The sequence below is a fragment of the Fundulus heteroclitus genome, chromosome 3 (assembly GCF_011125445.2).
Source record: "Fundulus heteroclitus isolate FHET01 chromosome 3, MU-UCD_Fhet_4.1, whole genome shotgun sequence".
Classification (NCBI taxonomy): Eukaryota; Metazoa; Chordata; class Actinopteri; order Cyprinodontiformes; family Fundulidae; genus Fundulus; species Fundulus heteroclitus.
In genome coordinates this window covers 6360340-6380749 of record NC_046363.1, presented here as the reverse complement: position 1 = coordinate 6380749, position 20410 = coordinate 6360340, and the positions used below count along the sequence as shown (strand labels likewise).

The window sequence follows — 20410 nt, the reverse complement described above, 5'->3', positions numbered from 1 at the left end:
GGTTAGTGACTCAATATTTGCAGTAGGAACAAGTGTAAAGAAAACTTGTGGCATAAGCTCTCCTGATATTACCCCCCCATATTTCTCATCGAAGGGAAGTCTGTCTCAATCCATACTCAGTTACTCAGTTCATGTCAGCATGTGACTTCTTCTTGTGATGGAAGTGTAAGCTATCAAAATAGACCTCAGATATCAAAGTGTGTCCTTTAAGCATGACTGCCTATTGTATCTACATTTGTCAATCATATTTTGAAATGGGAAATAAAATAGTCCTAGTTCTAGATGAGAATAAAAACTACAATCTTTGGCACTGTGAAAACCTTAACTGGAGTATTTTACAGTGATTTCAAACTTAGAAATGTTTTCCTTGTAATCTTTAAAACAGAAAATGTGTATTCTTTCTTGTTCCCAGAAACATTTGTAAAATTTTATCGTGTCTTATTCCACTGCACCCAGTGTTTAGCGTCGCATCATTACACCCCCTGTTGTAGATATAGAGTTTACATGGTAGAGTGTCTTGCTTTGTGAGCCATTCACTTCTTTCCTTTCAGTCAATGTCAGCTAGTTTAGCCTGACACCTCTCGTGACCCTTATTTGGATAAAAAGTGTAAAAGCTTATGGAAAAATTAAGAATTTATATGTTTGTTTCTTATGTGGGTTCACAGAGACATAAACCAAATACCCACAGTCAAATAAAGCGAAGCAGAAGAGCAAAGAACAGCCACAGACTTATTCAAGGCATGCCCTGGGACTTTTTCTGTGGTCAAAAAAAATCATTTTGTAGTTTTTGCAATACTCATAATGTCTTCAAAAAAGGGGGCACAGTGCCATTATATTAAATTGTTTTGTGCAGTGACTGTGGTATTGTCTTTGAAGCACTTGAGATTTTATGCACAGCTCTAGCTAACTGTTGCAGGAGGGCTCCTGCCATTGCGGCAATCAAAAGCTTTCAGTGACAGATGACATAAATCAAAATGACGGGGTTTCTGAGCTTCGGGCGTCAAAGAAAATGCTACCAAGGCATGTCATCTTCAAAACTATCAGGAACCCTGGTACGGTGAACCAGGAAAGAGAGAGAAGGCTAAACTAAATGGAGCACACCGACTGATGATTTACCAGAAATGTGTCAAACAGGACAAAATAGAAAAGGGGCTTTAAAAAGTAAACATAAAAGTGCGATGAATACTTAAAAAATAGAGCACATCAACCGTTTTGCTTTCCCCTCCCACATCCATGGGATCTGACAAGAAATAGTAAAGAGGGTCCGCACAAAGTTTTAAAATGTTCCGCTTCATATAATGAGAGAATCGAATAAACTTTCCTTCTACAGCTGCATTTTCTAAGGAAAAATACATCATAAATAACTTGTGCCTATTAATCATCATTTTCAACAGTGTAACAACCTTTGTGAGGCCAATCCCCATGTTTCCTTAATCATGATAATGGATCCCACGTCACTTTCAATTAACTACTGCTATCTTTGAAGCATGATTTTGATAAATTGCAAATTACAGAACGCAGACCAAAGGTGCGTCCCATTTTATTCCACCCTCATCTACTACTCCATCCTGCATATGGTTACTATTACAGCCAATATATTCTCAGCTGGCCCTTCTTTTTCTCCATATCACCCCCTCCTTCTCACTCAATGAGAATTTTAAATGTATATTATTGCTGTGGCGGAGATAGTGTTTCAAGACCTCCAGGCAAATACTAAACCAACTGGCAGAACATTAGACAGAATACTTGACTTATTAGATATTTCCGATTCAAAACAGTGTCATCAAAGGCTAAGAACAAGAGCAATATAAAACGCAGCAGCATGCCTGCCTGCATGTCTGCTCCGCTCAACCACGCTCATGTGTCGGACTTACATCGGATCGACCATGCCAGATCCATCTCCTTTCGCTACCATAATCAGAGCAGGATGTGTGCACTTCTTTTCTGCAGAAATGTAAGATTTTCCAAGCTACGGGGAGGGGAAAGAAGGCAGGAAAAGGGCCTGGACCTTTCCCCATGTGTGTTTTGTTAGGTGAGCGAAACATGTATTGAAGGTAAGGAAGTAGTTGAGAAGATATTCAGCGAAGGCAAAACATCCACTCTAAGGAACGTCTCACACTGGAAAGGACAAATAAGCTGGACAGCACCAGGAAAAGAGCAGAAGCCAGCTGAAAAGACAAGATGGTCTTTAGTTTGTCTCCTTTCCCAAGCTTAGGCTGCTCACATGCATTTACAATTAGAACAAATGCCCCATCTTTTCTTTAACCACCACTACCAAGAGAGTGCGCTCTAAGCAAATTCCTGGTCTAAATTTAGTTGTGCTTGAAAGCAGAAAGAGTGATTCAGGGGAACACAAACGGGGGCACAGAGACAATGAGAACATATGCCACAGCACACTGTGTTCATCCAGTACAAGCACACACCGCCCGATCACAAACTTAGACTTGTATTAAAGCACATACCTTGGTAGGATTTATTCTACACTTTTGTCAATATTTTTATGCCTTTTATTGGCAGTTTACTTAGTCATTTAAAAAGAAAAGGTACTGTAAAGCTGTATAAGTTTAACCTTACGCCAATTTACTCATTTAAATAAGGCAATAAATTCAGAATGCAAACATTGGCCGAAGCCACAGGCCTGATCCCAGCTGAAACCTCTTTTCCAACTATTACTTTGTATTGTATTATATAATGGCTGCACTGAAACACTATTTCCAGACCCCAGTGCAATCTTTCTCTGTACTAAGTTGATCATAGTCATGACCCCCCCTGCCCCCATCACTCACTCTCTCTCTCTCTCTCTCTCTCTCTCACACACACACACACACACACACACACACACACACACACACACACACACACACACACACACACACACACACACACACACACACACACACACACACACACACACAAAACCCCCAGGCCAATCATGAGATCATTCCCTCAAAGTCTCTAGGCAGGGCTTTCTGGAAAATGGAGGATAATCCCCAAAGTGTGAAACCACGAGTCTCCCGGGTGCCAATCACATCAGAGTGCATCTGTATGACTTCTGACCCCATTTCTGTCAGTGTAACTGAGAACAGCTCGACTGGAAGAAGGCTAATACTCGGAAGCAAATGTCACTTCATCCAAATGCCAGCCATTTACAGTGTTGGCAGGCTAGTTAAATATGACAACATAACTTTTACATCTGAGCACTACACATGTGATTGATTGTTGCCAGAAGAATTAAAGCAGGTTGCAATTTGAGTTCAAAAATGAGGGAACATGGGAATCTGGATGTTTGAGAATGGAAAGGAAGTCCATAACGGTCGAAACAAAATAAAACAAATACAGTCAAGTAAGAAGGGGGACTATAAGTCTCTCCCTAATAGTAGCTTTAGCGGGCAGATATTCTCACCGTGGTCTGAAACACGTCACTGATGCAGTGAGAACTGAACTCATGCTAAAGGAAATGCTTGATAGAGTATTGTTTAGAGGTGATGACAGAACTAATCTTAGAATAAGTCCAAAACAGAATTTACTCTTTTCTCCTTTAAGTCAACCAAATTTAGCTTTGAACCTCACACCTCTGGACTCACACCTCAGCCTTTCTATCAAAAACCTTGGACTGACCTTTGACAGCAACTTAGAATTCAATAAACAAATTGATTAAAGGCAAGCTTTTTAAGATTCGCCTATTAGCTGTTGTTAAATCATTCATGCATTTATCAGCTCACGTTTGGACTACTGCAATCCCGTGTATACCGGACAAGCCACAACGTTTCCAACCTGTGCAGAATGCAGCTGCCCGGCTTCTCACCAACACCCGCAAGGATGACCACATCACTCCTGTTCTTTACGCTCTCCATTGGCTCCCGGTTCGGTTCAGAATTCAGCTCAAAATCTTTTTGTTTGTTTTCAGCTCAATCCACCCTCTTACCTGAGTGACATTCTGACTCCTCACCAGCTCAGTAGAGCATTACGCTCTACTGGGCTGAGCAACATCTGCTGGTGGGGCTATGGTGTAAACATTAGGGCGATCAGGCCTTTGCAGTGGCAGGGCCCAAACTCTGGAACGCTCTCCCCCTGTAGTTACGCTCCATCGCAACCCTCCCCCTGTTGAAGGCCAGGCTAAAGACCTATTTGTTCAGTTTGGCCTTTTATACATGAGAGTTATGGCTCCTTTTAAAATTTTAACTGAATTACAGTTATATGCACATCTGATTTAGTTATTTTTTATTACCATTTTTTTGTGTTTTAAATTCTTTACAGCACTTTGTTCAATCTGGGGTTGTTGTGAAGCGCTTTAGAAATTTGATTTGATGCCAATGCATTAATACAGTATTGAGTGACGCAGTTGGCTGCACTAGAGTAGGACTACAGAAACCCTTTTAAGCACTTAACACATGAGCATGTTAGAACTTTGTGTTTTAAAGATTTCCAGCATGGTGCAAAAAATTGGAAAGAGCTGCACAAAGACGTTGGCTTGTTAGTGTCCAGAGGCCAAAAAAATCAAAACATTTTCCGATCAGTTCATCAATTAATCAGACAGCAATTAAAAAGACAGCAACACTCTTTTGTGTGGAAGTTGTTACTGTAGGAGGACACAAATTGAGCGAATATTAGTTTGAACAAGGTTTCGAAATATGAAGACAAATATCCCAGAAGATATTTTAAAATATATAGATTTTTTTCTATGAAGGCATTTCACAGCTATATTTCAGATGCTACCACAAATGACCAGACTGGTTGCTGCTCAGTTTGCTACTGTGCTATTTTTGCACAGAACATCAACTAGAACTGCAGAAGATTTCTATGAATACCTACCTGGAAGAGAACATATCACAGCAAAGTTGGTTAGCTTTATTGTTGAGTCTTAACCTTTGTTACAGAGCATGTTTTTCATTAAAATGTTGTCCTTCTCAGGAAATCTAACTTTAAGTAGGGATATCTATTATCCAGGGAACATGTACAGAACGCTGTTTACAGGTAGCAATGCTAATCATGACAATAATGCAAAACTGAACTAATTGTCATGTATTTCTTGTGGAACAGTAGTTAAGAGCGTTCCCATGTAACTCCAGTAGAGTTGCCATTGAAAAGTGTAGGAAGTCATTACTAAATCTCTTTGACATACTATTCAATTGAGCTACTTGCTTGCCGGATGCCTAGATGGAAATTAACATCTATCTCCTGAATACATCAAAGTTTACAGGTTTCGCCCCTGCTGTGCTAACCACTTTTGTTTCGCAGAACTATAAAGTTGAAAGCGGCCCCCTGCGCTTTTGTTTTCAAACAAGAAAGCCACAAAGCAGCAATATCTCATTTAAAAAAAAAATTAATAACAGTACTTGACCAAACTCCACAGAGATTTCTCTCATTTTCTGGTGGAAAACAGAAGGGGGAAGACATTTATAATATGAAGTCACTGCTTCATGTGCCATTACTGCAGACAAAAAGCATACAAGGCCATCAAAGGCAGTCAGTTCGTACGCTGAACTTTGTTTCAGCTACAAAGGCAACCTGCTATGCACTTCAACTGAACCACAACAAAGATGCAATGGAAGGTCACAACCCTGGAGCCTGAAAATGAATACAAAGCGCTTCACTGTGACAGTCAGCAGTACTTTAAACCGTGTACTCTAGAGTTCAGCGCCAAGTGGGGTCATTTTAACAAGCCCCCTCTGACATTGATGGGTGGGTTGACTCTTCTAAGGCTTGTTTTTTTCAAGGAGTATAAAACCAAGTTTTTATACTTGTTTGTTCTTTTACTAGGATATATTTTTCAATTATCTGAGGAAAAGATTTAAATAAAACAAATTAATGATTTGACTTCTTTTCCTCTGATCCCATGTGTCAAACCTGCGTATCGACATTCCTAAAGCACTAGATAAGTTCAAAGTGCAGAGATGGCTGGTCTAAAGAAAGAAACTTGACAGAAGCTCGTGGATGGCTAAGTGAATAAACAAAGAAAAGACGAACAGACAAGAAAAACATGAACACTGAGATGATGTTCTGCAGTGTTCAGTTGCTTTATGGCTTTTAAACATTCTGGCTCAAAAACAAAGAAGCAGAACGATAAAAGCTGAAGAATGAAAAGAAATAATGTCAAAAGAGAGAGTTAATGTAGTCCATGTGGGGAACTACAGTATGCTGCTCAACAAAGGCCTGGCTCTGGAAGATGTGGCAGCAAGAGCCTCTGTTTTATAGATGACTGAAGTTCAAAACCGTTTTTTCCCATGCCTATGACCAGAATTAGTTTACTCACAAATATTTTTCCACAAACAGAACGCACATTGTCTCTGTTTAGCAGAACAGAGCTTGTAGAAAGCTGACGCTCAGCAGGCTGTAGTGAAGTGCTCAAATACTTGAATTTAAGACCAAGACCTTCCTAGTGACTGTAGGCCCTCAGAGACACTCGCCAAACCCACTGCGCCCCACTCCTTATCTTTGGCAATTAAGAATGATTTAAAAGGTTTGACAGCCACCTCCCTTACAGCCAAACGGGAGACTTATTGCTTCTGTCATCCTCAACAGAACCACCAATATGACCAAAAACCCTAAACTCGAGTCCCCAATCACATCCAATAGTTAAGGTTAGGGTGAGTGTGAGGACACCAAGGAATTGCAACACATCTTTACAATAATCCTGACTGACAAAGCAACTTGTAGTGGAGTAATATTGAAAAGAGTGCTTAAAAGCTTTAGAAGACAATTTCTACATTAAGCCCATAACTGTGGCACAGACGGGAAAATGCAGTGAGAGGTACTGACTTAACTGTCTCTTCTATCAGTCATGACAAAAAAAGACTCCATATAAACAGAAAAGGGAGGGAAAAGCCTTTGACAACGTTATGGAGAACTAGGCAGAATGAAAGGATTATTAGACTTGGTAGATGTAATAGGTAAAGACATTTAACTCCTTATACTACATTCGTAGTCATGGTCAGCGAAGACTTTATATGCCTAATTAATTACTTTACAATGATGGCCGGATATGAAAAATATAATTAGGAGACAAACGTCAGCAAATGAAAGAAACATCCTCCTTCGCATTCTGTTTTAAAAAAAATGGAGCAGAGAAAACCCACTCCTAATAATTTAGAATCATTTTGAGATTTATCTGGGTTTAACTCCCCAATCTAATGCATGAAAGCTCACTGAAATAAGTTTTAACCTCTTAAGACCGGAGAACTTTAGTCCAAATGTAGGCTTTTAGACACTTGGAAAAAAGGCTGAAAAAGATCAGTTTCTCTTACAACATATACGTTTGATCAATTGTCAACCTCATTTACAGATCTTTAACAAGAAAGAAAAATCTGTGTTTAAAGTGAATATGAAAAGAAACCTTCAGGCATCAAAAAGCCTATATTTAGACTAAAATGATCAGGTCTTAAGAGGTTAAGATAAATGTGAAATAATAAAATATTCTAAAAGAAAACAGAAAAGTGTCTTTGACTGCACAGAATTTGTGTGCAATGTGATGCAAAACTGACTGAGCAGAGGCTCAATTATTGATTGGTTTTTCTGTGCCTTTACAGCACAAGACTGCTTGTACATTTTGGGTCAAAATAAAGAATGACAATGCACCATTCTCCACAGGCTACGCACTCAGTTAAAGCACTTCTAAAGACTAGCTGTGTTACAGAAAAGATTAAAACCAATCAACTCTCCCTCCTCACTAGACTGTGATGGCAGAAGCCCATTATGATTTCTTTCCAAATAAGTTCTGTGTTTTTTTTCTTTAAATACATGTTCACACTGCTCAGCAGCCATGGGACTTTCTTGTCCCATGACACGCTTTGCATTGCTTTAAAAACCTTTTAACAAGATATCAGTTACTCGTTGTTGGAGCCCACCAGTTTCTGTCTGCAACATGCTTTCTAAAGAAAGATTTGCCTTTTGATTCCAGCAATTCAAACAGATTCAGAGATGCATGTTAGCCAAGGTACATCATAAATTACATTGTTTAGGGTCATTCAGGGAACCTGGATTACAAGTGATTTTCAATAGTTTTATAAAAAGTTCAAAGATTAGACTAGCTTTCACTCTAAAATACTTTACTAATTCATTGCCATATTCCAAATATAACCTCAGGATCTTACCTTGCATGTGGAGAAAAAGTTTAATCAAAACCATTCAGCCAATTTTGCAATATAAACTCCACCACACAATATGCCTTCTGGTGTCTGGTGTCTGTAATAGGGTGATGTTTCTAATCCAGGGTATCATTTTCATCAAAGTCACTCTTGCTATATAATAACCAGCTAACCTGTTAGCTAGCTAAAACTGTGAAATTCTCTCATGTAAAAAACATATTTACTCATATTTAGTCACGTAGCAAAGAAAACAAATGCCTATGTGATACAATATCATACAGGGATAGGGATAGGAGAGATATAAAGTTTTATTTTGTTTGACCAAACATTCATTCGTTATGAGCCAAGACATGATGAGCCTGATTAGAGGCAGACCCAGGTAATTATAAGTGCCTGAGGGACTGGAAGACTGTTGTGTGTGACATGTAAAGGAAATTTTAAATCCAAGCGGTCTAGGCTGCAGCATGAGATTTTTTGATGGAAGAAAATGAAACGGTACCAAAACAAAACTGTCCCATGCGCCACTGGAGCCGTGGAAACTTGGACCCCTAATGATGGCAACCCAAGGTGAGATGAGGCTGTTTAAAAGAGTCCAGGCAGGGGAGTGTAAGAAGCTCTGGGTGGTCTGTTAAGAACTGCCCACTACACAAATGTAGGGTTGACAAGACATGCTGCAGGAACACATGTTAAATACATATAAAAAGATTAGAAAGCACCTTAGAGTGCAAGGAAAAAAGTCTGAACGAAGAAAGGTCTGAGAGAAACTGGAAGACAAAAACAATTCTGGCACATTGTTACAAGAAAGCTGAAATTAGAAGGACTGAAGTAATCTTCCTTTCTGGATGTTTTCCCAGCACTCGGTGAAGCAAGGGCTGATGTACATGTTAGGTTTATGAGAGAGACTGATGCAAGAACAAGGATCCTTATCCAAGTTAGCAAGACAGTTGTGACAATATGAACATATTAGTCAAAAATGCACAATCGTAGAGAACTAAAAATACCTGCAGACAGCAGAACACCTTAGCAAGAAGAGACATTCTGCTTAATCAAGAAACTTAGGAACAACACCATGTTTTAAGAGGAAGTCAGGAGCAAAGATTATGAAAAAAATAAAGGTGTAAAATCAATCTTTTGTCAGGAGAGGAAGCCCAGAGGGTAGGAGTGGAGGATGAGTCATATTTTGCTTTCACCCCTGTACACACCCAGCTGGACAACTTCAAGCAAGTCAAGCAAAAAACAAAGACTGAGATCTCTTTTACGGATGGTTTACCTACTGCCCTAATTATTTGTGGCAAAGATTCAACAGGCTCTCAAACATTCCTCAGAGATTTAGGTCCATACTGGCCTAATAGTATCTCACAGTTGCTGCAGATTTGTTGGCTGAACATCTATGATGTGAATCACCGGTTCCACCATAGCTGCTCTGTTGGATTAGGTTAGGGGTGGAATTGGACATCTGCGGACTGACTGTCATATCCAACATACCAGTTTCTGATGACTTGAGCTTTGACATACATTATTATCTTATCTTATGATATTATATTAATATCAGAAGATAGGGACAGCTTGTTGATAAATGGATGAACATGGTCAGCAACAATACTTTTTTTACAGCATTTAAGCAATGCTTGGTAATAAGTGGCACAGAATGTAGCAAGAAAGTGCTCTCCACACCATTACGCCACCATTACTGGTTCATCAACTGTTCATGTCAGACAGGATGGATCCAGACTTTTTTGTTGTTTCCACCAAATTCTAACTCCCAACTGAACGTTGCTGCTGAAATCAAGACTTATATGGTGTTCTGCTGAAGAACACCACACTTGGTGGAGTGACATGTGCGTTCAGAGATATGTCACAAGCATGCTGCATATCTTAGATCTCCATTTTGGACCATTCTGTGTAAATCTGGGATGGTAGTTGAGCATAAAAAATACCAGCAGATCAGCAGTTTCTGAAATAATCACACCAGCATGTATGGCACCAACAAACACACATATCAAGTCACTAAAATACCTCTCCTTCCCCAATCTGATGCTTTGTTTGAACTTTAGCAAGTCTCCATCATGCCTTAGATACCTAAACTCCCTGAGTTGCTGTCTCGTGATTGGATCATTCTCTATTTGTGCCAACAAAACATATGTATCTAATGAAGTGGCCGGTGAGTGCCCGTGTTAACCAGTGTTTAATTCAAAAAGCAAAATCATTCACAGTGAACTTTCTTTCAAATGTCATATCTAAAATACGGTTAAACTAAATAAACCATTGTGTGCAAAAGAAATTTGCCTGGTAAAAGCTAAATATCCGGAAAGTCTGGAAGGTGAACAATAAATACATTTCTTGGAGTCATACAAAAATGTGCTTAGCTCTGCAAAATAAGATAAAGGAGCATTTTTACTAAATTCCCCAAGTTACCCAAAAGTCTGGGTCACCTGGTATTTTACTTTGGATCTTGCTTACACAGGTGTTGAGGGGAAAAAAGTTTCCTCTTTGAACCTCTTTCAAAGTTCCTAGCAAATTCTACAAATGTGGATTTACAAATAAGTCTACAAGCTGGCCTGGGGAGCCCTACTTCTACTACTCCCCTGGGTCCGTGACCCTATTTGCCTTGCAGGCAAAGAGAAAGGGCACTACTGACTCCTGCTTACCTGAGTGGTCACTTGATCCTGGGGTTCACGTTGGGGGGCCTCCAGCCTCTCCTCAAAGGCACCGTTTGTTTCTCTGCCTGAAATTCCAGCCTCAATGATTTTTATCTCAACTTTTCACGCCAATTTTGCCAAAACCGATTGAGAAGGCAGCAAATTCAGCTGCTACTGATCTCAAATAGATCAAGTTTCCAAGGAGCCAATTTAAGAATGTGTTACGCTTATGTTTAGAAAAGAAAGTTGGTTAGGATGCTGGGGCTGAACAGGGAATGTGACTTGTTATGACTGGCTGTCAATTAACAGTTGATTCACACAAGAGGGGCAGTGCGACAGAAAAAAACATGGTTCCCTTACAAAAAAGGGCAGCTGAAGGAACATTGGCTGTGAAAATGTGTTTAAGAACCGCCAATAACTTTACAGATGTGATGCAGCTAAACTCGATTTACTAGGTTTCTCAGCAGCAAGAAGGTGAATATCTGGCTCAGAGGTGACCGCATCAGCTCCCACGTTTACAGATAAATAGGATGGACAGACAGCCAAAAAACAAAGCAAACACAGAAACTGACAATCAGTCTTATTGTCTCTGACTCATATTTGATTCTCCTTTTATGTTTTGATGATCCTCTTTCATCTCGCTGTCCAATCTGTTCCTTTTTTCCATGCTTCGTATTTTTACTCTCGTCTCCTGTCTTGCTGTCAATTGCTGGCAATTACATCAGGTAAGAGGTCCTCTGACCATCTCACTTTCCTCGTGTTAGTGGAGGTCAAACGAGAAACTTCATCTACCAGACAATATGAAACACTCATCACAAAGAAGCACGGTCTTGGAAACGGTTTATGTTAAACATCCACAGACGAGGATAAAGCCCAAGGACCCTTCCTGAGCCAAGCGTGTCAACAACAGAGCAGCTTAGATGAGCAGTCCTACGTGTTTCTGACATTCACCAAATACTCAGAGCAATGGGAAGAAAAACACGCTTCTAGAGGATTCAACCTTCAAATGTGTAACCTTCAGTTGCACCTGGACTAGTTATAGCAGGAAAGAAAGGTTGATTTTAATTAATCTTTGACTAACTCCTTATGTTTAGTTTAGAGACATGTGGAGATCAACCCAGCTGATTTTATAATAATGGTAAATTGTGAGCTGCTGCCTTATCCTATAGAATATATATGGAACAGATTCAACAGGACTATTCATTTTATGAAAATGGAAAATATGACAGCAGCAATTCATAAACTAATGCAGTTTTGAAATTTCAAATCCAAGTGTCCCCACAACCCTGCATAGATAAGCAGGTATTTATAGTGGACGGATGAAATTCTTTGTGGTCTCAACAAGTTTACCGTACCTGAACATTTAGTGTTATCCTTTCTGTAAATGACATGCAAACAATTGTTTTGTCTTGGCAGTCATTCTAGCCCGCTTTATAAAAATGGCACTCTTCAAATTTAGTGTGAAAGCCCATTCTGTCTCCTCGGGGGTTGGAACCCAGGACTCCACGCAGGCAGCAGATATAACTAGCTCTGTGTAGAGGAGCCCTCTCGACTATCAGCCAACTTGCTATGGATGAGCCAGCATTTTTCAAGCGGGATTTTTGCCAATCTCATGAACAAAAGAGGAATAAATAAGAAACACAAACATCAAACAAAGGAATATTTAAAAAGAGCAGTGAGAGAAGTGAAGAAAACTTACTTACATGCTAAGACCAAGTCCCAGCATGTCTCATACATTATGTGTGTATACTAAAAACTCAGAATCTTAGGTTCTATTAAGGTTGGACAGCCTCTCCTAAACCTCTGTAGTACTCTGGAATATCTGTGTGTGCACTGGCAGCCATGTGAATGTGTGTCCATGAGTGTTGGAGGAAGTCTAGAGCCCTGCTTCCCATGCGTGAAATCATCCCAGGATGAGGTGGAGCGGGACTTCCCCATGCACCAGAGGGTATTTTCCTCTCACACAGTGGTACACGCACATGGCTGACCCAGGCTGCATCTGTGTATGTGTTTGTGTATCTGTGTCAGAAAGGGAGGAAGCCAGACATACTAACATGGAAATGAAGGATATGCTTATGAAACAAAACTATCCCGGATCACGAGTGTTTTAGTTCCGAAAGCACATTAGAAAAACAACGGAGTGGCAGCAACACAGCGGTACAGAGATATTAGAAAATAACAGGACTGTGACATCATAATAATAGTAAAACAGAGAGAGGAGCAAAGCACGATCTTAGTGTAAAAAAGCACAATCTGAGTATAAGTATAGTAGATACAGTTTGTTAGTTATAAAACTACACAGGTGGATTTTCTGTCTGTTCTGCTATGTCGTGCCAAATCTTTTTCTTATCAAGATAAAAAGTACCCATCTAATAAGCTTTTATTAGCATATCCCCTTGTTGGCATCTCCTAAGCTTTAAGTTTAGTTGGTGGGAGTTCTTCTGAATACATCCATTTGTGTTTTTCTTGTTGTTTTTTCTCTTTCCACTCATACATACAGACTTATATGAGATAAAGATCTGCAGATGATCACTGTACTCATGATCAGCATTGCCATTTCATGGGAGTTTCTATCTCGGCTTTGGGGTCATCACCGTCCATCTCTGGCTCAAACTCGTCAGGTTAAGTTGCACATGCAACGCAAATTCTTCTGAGTCTGTGGTGGAGTCCGCCAACCATTGCTTTCCGCCATACTGTTTACTGCCACTTATTCTTCTGCCTCTTGCGATGCAATCGACCAAATATGGATAAAGCAGAATTAGCAGTTTAATGCTTCTGACTTTTGTATAATCAATGAAAATCCAGACTTTATCACCCAGGTGTGTTTTTATTGTTAGTGAGCATGTGTCAGCGGAAAAAAATGCAGACTGGGATATCATTTTTAAACCTTATAAATAATGCCTATAAAAACTCCTAGGCTAAATCAAGTTATTAATAACTTATATAATAAGTGGTCATGTGTAGAGAAGGTGAATATGAGCTTCTGTCTTAGTAAGATTCATGTCCATGAGAGCAAAATGTGTAAAAATACACACAGAGAGACAGGTCAGCTGGTTAGTCAAACAGACGTATGACTTCTGTGCCTTCCAAATAAAAGTGGCAGACACTAATCATGCAAGGAATGTGGGGAGCATGTGTACGTGTATTTGGGTGGGTGAACATGTGTGTTTGATGGTATGCGTTTCTGTGTTGCTGGGTGACACGGCTGATGACATAGCAGCAGGGTTAGTCCTAGAAACCGCATCTATTCATAGCTCCTTGGCTGTGGGACCTCCTGCTGCTGAAAGCTGCCTGATCCGAACCCAGCTTCATTTCACTTCATCATCATTAACGTCAACCGGGAAACGCTGAGATGAAGTCAGACTGTGACGAACCGTAGCAAACGCCATGATAAACATTCTAATAATGCAGTGATTTAAAGAGCAACACATCTGCCTATGGACCTCTTAGAAATCACGTTTTACTTGCTTTGCATCTCAGTCATGATCAAAAAGGTAACTGGAACAGTAATTGTGAAAAAATGGCTTCAGAACACACTGAAGGACAATGAAAATAAAAGACAATTAACCGAGAGTGCGTATGAGCAGATTTATGGCATAGAACGTTGTTTGGAAATGACTGAAACCCCTACACAATGCTAGCACACAGTCCCCACGCGCCTGGCTTGCCTCCCACTGCCAAGGAACCCGAAAGCCCCAACAAAACAAATTCATTAACGCTGACAATAAAACACAGCTGTAAGGGGTATTGGGAACTGTTTGAAATCAGAGAATAGGATTCAGCAGGTTCTGCTCAAGATCAACTGCACATGGGACAAAAAAGAGATTTAGGGAGAAATGGAGCCATGTTTTATTTCAATTGGGGACAGTAATGCAAAAAAAAAAAAAAGAGTTTTGAATCCCAATGACAAAAACAATTCAACCACAACAGATGCTTGAGCCCAGGACCTGCTTTCCAAATGGATCCTTAGAGCAGGCTGTAGGGAAAACAGTCAAACTGTTTACATATTATTAATAACGTTAGAGCTAAGTTTGAAGAGAATGTTATAAATGCACATTCTGGAAAACCGAGATAGTGATCTTTTTTTAGGAAAAAGCTTTCTGCAGTGAGCTTTGCAGGCAGCTTGATACTGACATGTGTTACATGACCTGCTTTAGCAGTGGGAAACAAGAGAGGCTTGAACAGGAGCAAGGAGTTGAGGAATCACGCAAGTCTTACCAAAGGAAACCACTAGAGGGCTCTATAGCTTGTAAAATGAGCCCCAGGCCGACTACACAGAAGTACAAACAGTTTAACCCTGAAGCAGATAACATTTATTCAAGGTAGCCTCCACCGCTCAGCAGACAGGTTAAGAATACTGATCACAGTTTTTATGTAAATGAACTCAACATTATGACCACTGACTGCATGGTTAAAAGAGAAAGCTACGTATCTTCTCACAACACAAGGCTCTGCACATTAGGGCTGCATGCTGGCAAACACATGGATGTTACATGGCCACCTAGCTGAACGCTTCCCAGTGTCTACTTTCACAGCCGCTCTCCAGGATATCACACCTCACTACTCTAAGGGAACAGATATTATATCCAGGTAAGACCAATGCACAGATTCCAGCCTAAATCACTGGTTTGGTCATAAAATGATAACCTATTTGATATTAGGTTGGTGGACAAATTGGCTGGTTCACATCACTTGGATTTAAAAAGTGTAAAGAAAATGATGTCAATGTATTCTATGAGATCCTGCTTATCTGTTGCATCATGTTGGATTTTTGGGTAAGTTCATTATTACGTTTTATTAAGCCTTTATTTATACCAGTAGTCTCATTGACACAAGTCCACTTCAGATGCCTAAGAAGCAGAAAAAAATACCTGTTACCTCCAAGCAACATACTTGCCATCCATTCAACTAGAGGACAGGCGGACTGAACAAAATTAATGGATTTAAGGTCAGTTCCCCAATGAAATCGCACCAAATACAAATAAATACAAAGGAGAAGCACAGCAGGAACCAGAGCAATCCTAGAAAATGATCAGCCACATTGTCATAAGTGTTGTACAGGCATCTGTTGTGGGCAGTCTTAGCAGTTTTTCTGAGGCTTTTATTTTGTTTGTATCAATATCGAAAATATATTGTATCGACTGAAATTAAGAAATATATGGTGACATAAGTTTTGTCCATATTGTCCAGCCCTACTTACATGTATTGCTACAGTATATTATAATGTTCTACTGAGAAAAAGAGCCATTCAGGTGAAAACTGTTAGAATAACAACCAGTGAACAGATGCACATTTTTTTGTGGACTATTAATACCGCTTAGACAACAACGTCCTAAAGAAATTAACAGGACAGAAAACAGCAAACGTCTTGAACACAAAAAGATTCTGGTTTTTACTCAACCCGAGAAAAATCTAATTGGGGTCTTGACTGCAACTATGGAGTCCACTTAGACCACAAAACTGAACCAAGGCCAAAACAATCAAGCACTTTATGTTTTGTGTATATCCTGACTGACTTTACAGTATGGAGCAGGTTTTAGTAGAGACAGAGGCTCAATACTAACCACAACCACAAAATGCTGAACAGTAACACCTCATTGTATGAAGTGGAGAGCAACATTTACTGATTGGCAATATGTGAAATATCTTTCATACAACTCAGTCATTGCTAATTCACTTTCTTCCTATAGGCGCATCCTAAAGTTAATTACTTATGACTTTGTCCCCTTATTTATAAAAGTAAATACTCTATCTTTCAGTATCTCTGGATCATTGGTACACATACAGTGTGCTCTTCTCTGTTGTTTTTCTTCTATCTTGTTTCGGAAGCCGTCAGAAGATCTGAGTCATCTGGCCCACTCAACTAAACAGATCTTTCCGTGAAGAATCTCACAATAAGACACAGGTCAAGTTACTTTGTGGACTCGCTTTATTTAAACCCATTTCTCCTCCTTTTCTCTCCTCTGTCAAACTCCTTGCAAGTCTCTTTCTCACCAATGCTGGTAAATATTTTTATATTGTGTTCCATTAGAAACCTTCATTAAGCGGTCAGACGGGGCAAATGGCGCCTGGGTGCTCCTTGTCCTGTAAACAATAGGAAGGGTTCTGATGGCTGCAGCGGAGCACAGCACAGTAAACTAATGCCACATTAGAGGACTGAATGAATAAATATTTAAATGTGTTGGATTCACCCAAAGAAGTCACGGCTGGTAGTCAGGCAACAGTGTCAGAAGAGCTATCCTGACAGATTTTAGAGCAAACTGGTGCAATTATGCAACACAACTTATTAGATTACTCTAAAATAACTGTTTAAACAGTTATTTTAGAGTAATAAAGATGACTTTAACTTGTTCAACAATCAGGGGATAAATCAGACAATATTTGATGTGTAAGCAGCATAGTTTTTAGTTATTACAACTATATAACCATAAAACCATCCTTAAAAAGGTCAAAGCTGGCATTTCTACTATGAGGGTATCAAGTATAAATATTTCAGTACTATAGCAACCAGGCCTTCTGAGTTCAAGTGCACCTTTCATTGGTAACATATATAGTGTCAGAGGTTACCTCAGAACCTTTGTCTGACGCATTTGAGCCCACCATGTTGTCTCTGAGGAGCTGCTGAAGGAGCTGCACCTGAGCAATACTCAGGAAGAAATCCAGACTGCTTGTCACATTCACCTCCAAAGAGTGGCCACACACCACCACCTCCTAAAGAGAGAAGGGAAGAAAAGGGAAATTAAGAGAAGAGGTGGGAGTAGAGAAGGGGGAAAAAACACCCAACACAACATTGGGATTGTTTGTGGTCTCCTTTATTGCCTCCCTCATTAGTTTCTTCTACAATGCTAAAGCACTGTGTGCACATGACAAACCACTCTCTGTCCTGGTCTCTGTTCACAGTGTTCCTCTGCTCCACTCTTCACCCTATATCCTCTCCAGGGTCCCACCCACAGCCAGCAGAGTAAACCTGAGCCAGGAGGCTCCATCTGATAGGATATTACTCACCAACACTGAGGACTGAGCCACACACATGGAGCAGACCTACAGTACCTTCTCACACTGCTCTAACCGTCTATATGTTTTAAAACACAAACCGCATGTTTCTAATTGGATCAATAGAGAGCTAGAGTGTAGAATATATGTGATTAATAATGTAATAAATGTACAGAAGCATTTACAGTTAAGCATAAACAAATCCTCTGAAAGTGGGCAGTGGGAAGGAAAAATAATGACAATTTCAAACTACAAATGTTTCAATACCTTGCAGTTCAAAGTCCTGCTTGGTTTATGTTGTTACTGGCTCTGAGTCTCTGTATCAAAGGAGTTTATACAAGTTACTTAGTCTTTGTGCGTGTGCATGTGTGTGTCTCAGTAAAAACTATGGATTAGCTGTTACACATTGTCAAGGGGCACGTTAGCGTGGTCGGACGAGGCATCAAAGAGGCAGGAAGTCTCCGAGAGCCGTGCCAGAAAACATCAGCTGTATAAGCAGAAAGGTTTGAACTCTGGAGGTCAAAAACCTCCATTACATGCCGGACTGGTGGAGGGATTCAAAATGAGTTTGTTACTGCAAGTTAAGAGCAAAACATAAATACTTCTGACATCTCACATAATCAATGTCTATTTTCATACGAACAACAGATTGTAATGGCTGCAATCATGGCTTCAGCAGGCTACAGTCAAAAAGCACAAGCAGCCCCTTTATGTAGTGAGCAGACCCCTACAAATGGGACAGACACATTTATACCCCTAAAACCCACTATAATGGAAAATCCTTAAACTAACCTATTGACGCTGTGGAGTTAAGATGTTAAATTGGTTACTCATAGAGAAAGGTTCATATTTTAAACATTAACTTCGTAGTAATTACAGTGCCTTACACACCACAAACTTCAATATTTCAGTATTTTATGGGGATTTTTCAGTCTAGATTAACACAAGGTACAACATTCTTGTGAAGAGGAAGGAAAGTGATGCACAGTTTTCAAGATTATTTACAAATATGAAAAATCTGGTGTGCATATGTAAAAAGTCAGCTTGATTAAACACATTCTAGAACCCCTCTCTGCTGTATAATATAATGTATAATAATAATAACAATAATAATAATAATATATAATAAAATTATATATAACAGTATTTAGGGAAAAAGGTCACATTTCTGTGTCATCTGATCAGAGCACATTTTTCCACATGAATGATTGTCTTTCAACAACGGCTTTCCTCCACTCTTCTGCAAAGACCAGATTTAAGGAGTGCAAGACTGATAGTTGTCTGCTTGATGGGTCCGCACACTCCAGCTGTGGATCTCTGCAGCTCCTCCAGAGTTACCGTGGACCTTTTGGCTGCCTCTCTGATTGATGTTGACCTTGCTCGGCCTGCCTGTGTAGACGGACAGCCATGTCCTGGTAGGGTTGCAGTTGTTCCACTTTCTATAAGTGAACTACAGACTGACCAGAGCTGCACCAGATGTTCAAAGCTTGGGATGTTGTTTTATAACTTAGCCCTGTTCTAAACTTCTCCATTGCTTTATTCCTGACCTGTCTGCTGTGTTCTTCGGTCTTCATGATGCTGTACGTACTCGATGTTTTCATCAGCTGGAGCTCTCTGCCAGTCGTCTGATGCCTGAGTGTCAACCCATGTACTACTGCTAGCCTTTGTGCAAATCTTATCATTTTCTCCTTGTTTTTCCTCACTCTATAGTTATCCTTTGGATTTCGGTGTGTCCCATGGTTACCTTGGGAGTACCTGCCTGGAGGTTCTCATCTGTGAGATTTTAAAGTTCAAGCTGTGTGAAGTCTTGGAAGTATCTAAACATCTTTACAGTACAGACAAACTCTGCTGCAAAGAAAATCTAAATACTATTTGTCTTCTACAGACTTGTACACATATTATGCAGAGACGATGCTTACCTCGGTTTGGCCACTATCAGGAGAGAGATTTTTGCTAAAGATGATGGCAGGGGCAGCAGTCACCCGTACAGAGAAGTCAGTCAAGATTGGCGTCAGGATTGCCCGCCGCTCCTGCTGCCGTCTGATACTGTACAGAGATAAAAACGAGAGGATACACAGCTAAAATTATATTTCCTTTTTAATAAAGATGCTCAATTTTAAATGCCTACTCGTTCATCTTCAATCAGAGTACTGTATTTTAAAATAAATAAATAAACATTGGCCATAATATTACACTTCTTCAGTAAAATCAAAATCAGAATCAGAAATACCTTAATACCTCTGCCTATGTGTAAAAGCTTGTTTTTTGTGGCTAGCATATGTTAAATTGTTAGAAGACGATCACTCTGGTGAGGAATGACAAGTCAACATAGAACACACACACAAACCTAGAACATCTTCTCAACTGAGGTTTTGTTGTCATGGCTAAAGGGAACACACATATTTCATACATTTTTAGGCTTTTTATAGTTAAAACAATTTTTTTTTAAACGTGTCTTCCAGGCCTGATCTCTGACAGGCATCCATAGTGGTCAGATACTTTTGGTAAAGTTTGAATAACACTGCAGATTGGGGTGTTATTTGACAGATCGGAATCGGGGACACCCCCTTATTGTATACACAAGATCAAACTGAGAGCTTCTCATATCAACTCTCTCCATTTCACTAATGCCCATTTCCACAATCAAGTCATATTTGTGGGAACATTTGTTAGCAGTAAAACAAACATACAAGA

The 20410-nt window shown here is 39.8% G+C and overlaps 1 protein-coding gene across 1 annotated transcript in view; it reads right to left on the bottom strand.

Annotated features, from left to right (window-relative positions):
* The window catches only part of LOC105933119 (vacuolar protein sorting-associated protein 13B), a gene marked incomplete at both ends in the record, with an annotated part of 162027 nt that overhangs the window by 50369 nt on the left and 91248 nt on the right, over positions 1-20410 (bottom strand). Inside the window, 2 exon segments of the mRNA XM_012872506.3 lie at positions 17291-17434; positions 19636-19762. Coding sequence (XP_012727960.2) covers positions 17291-17434; positions 19636-19762 — 271 coding nt within the window.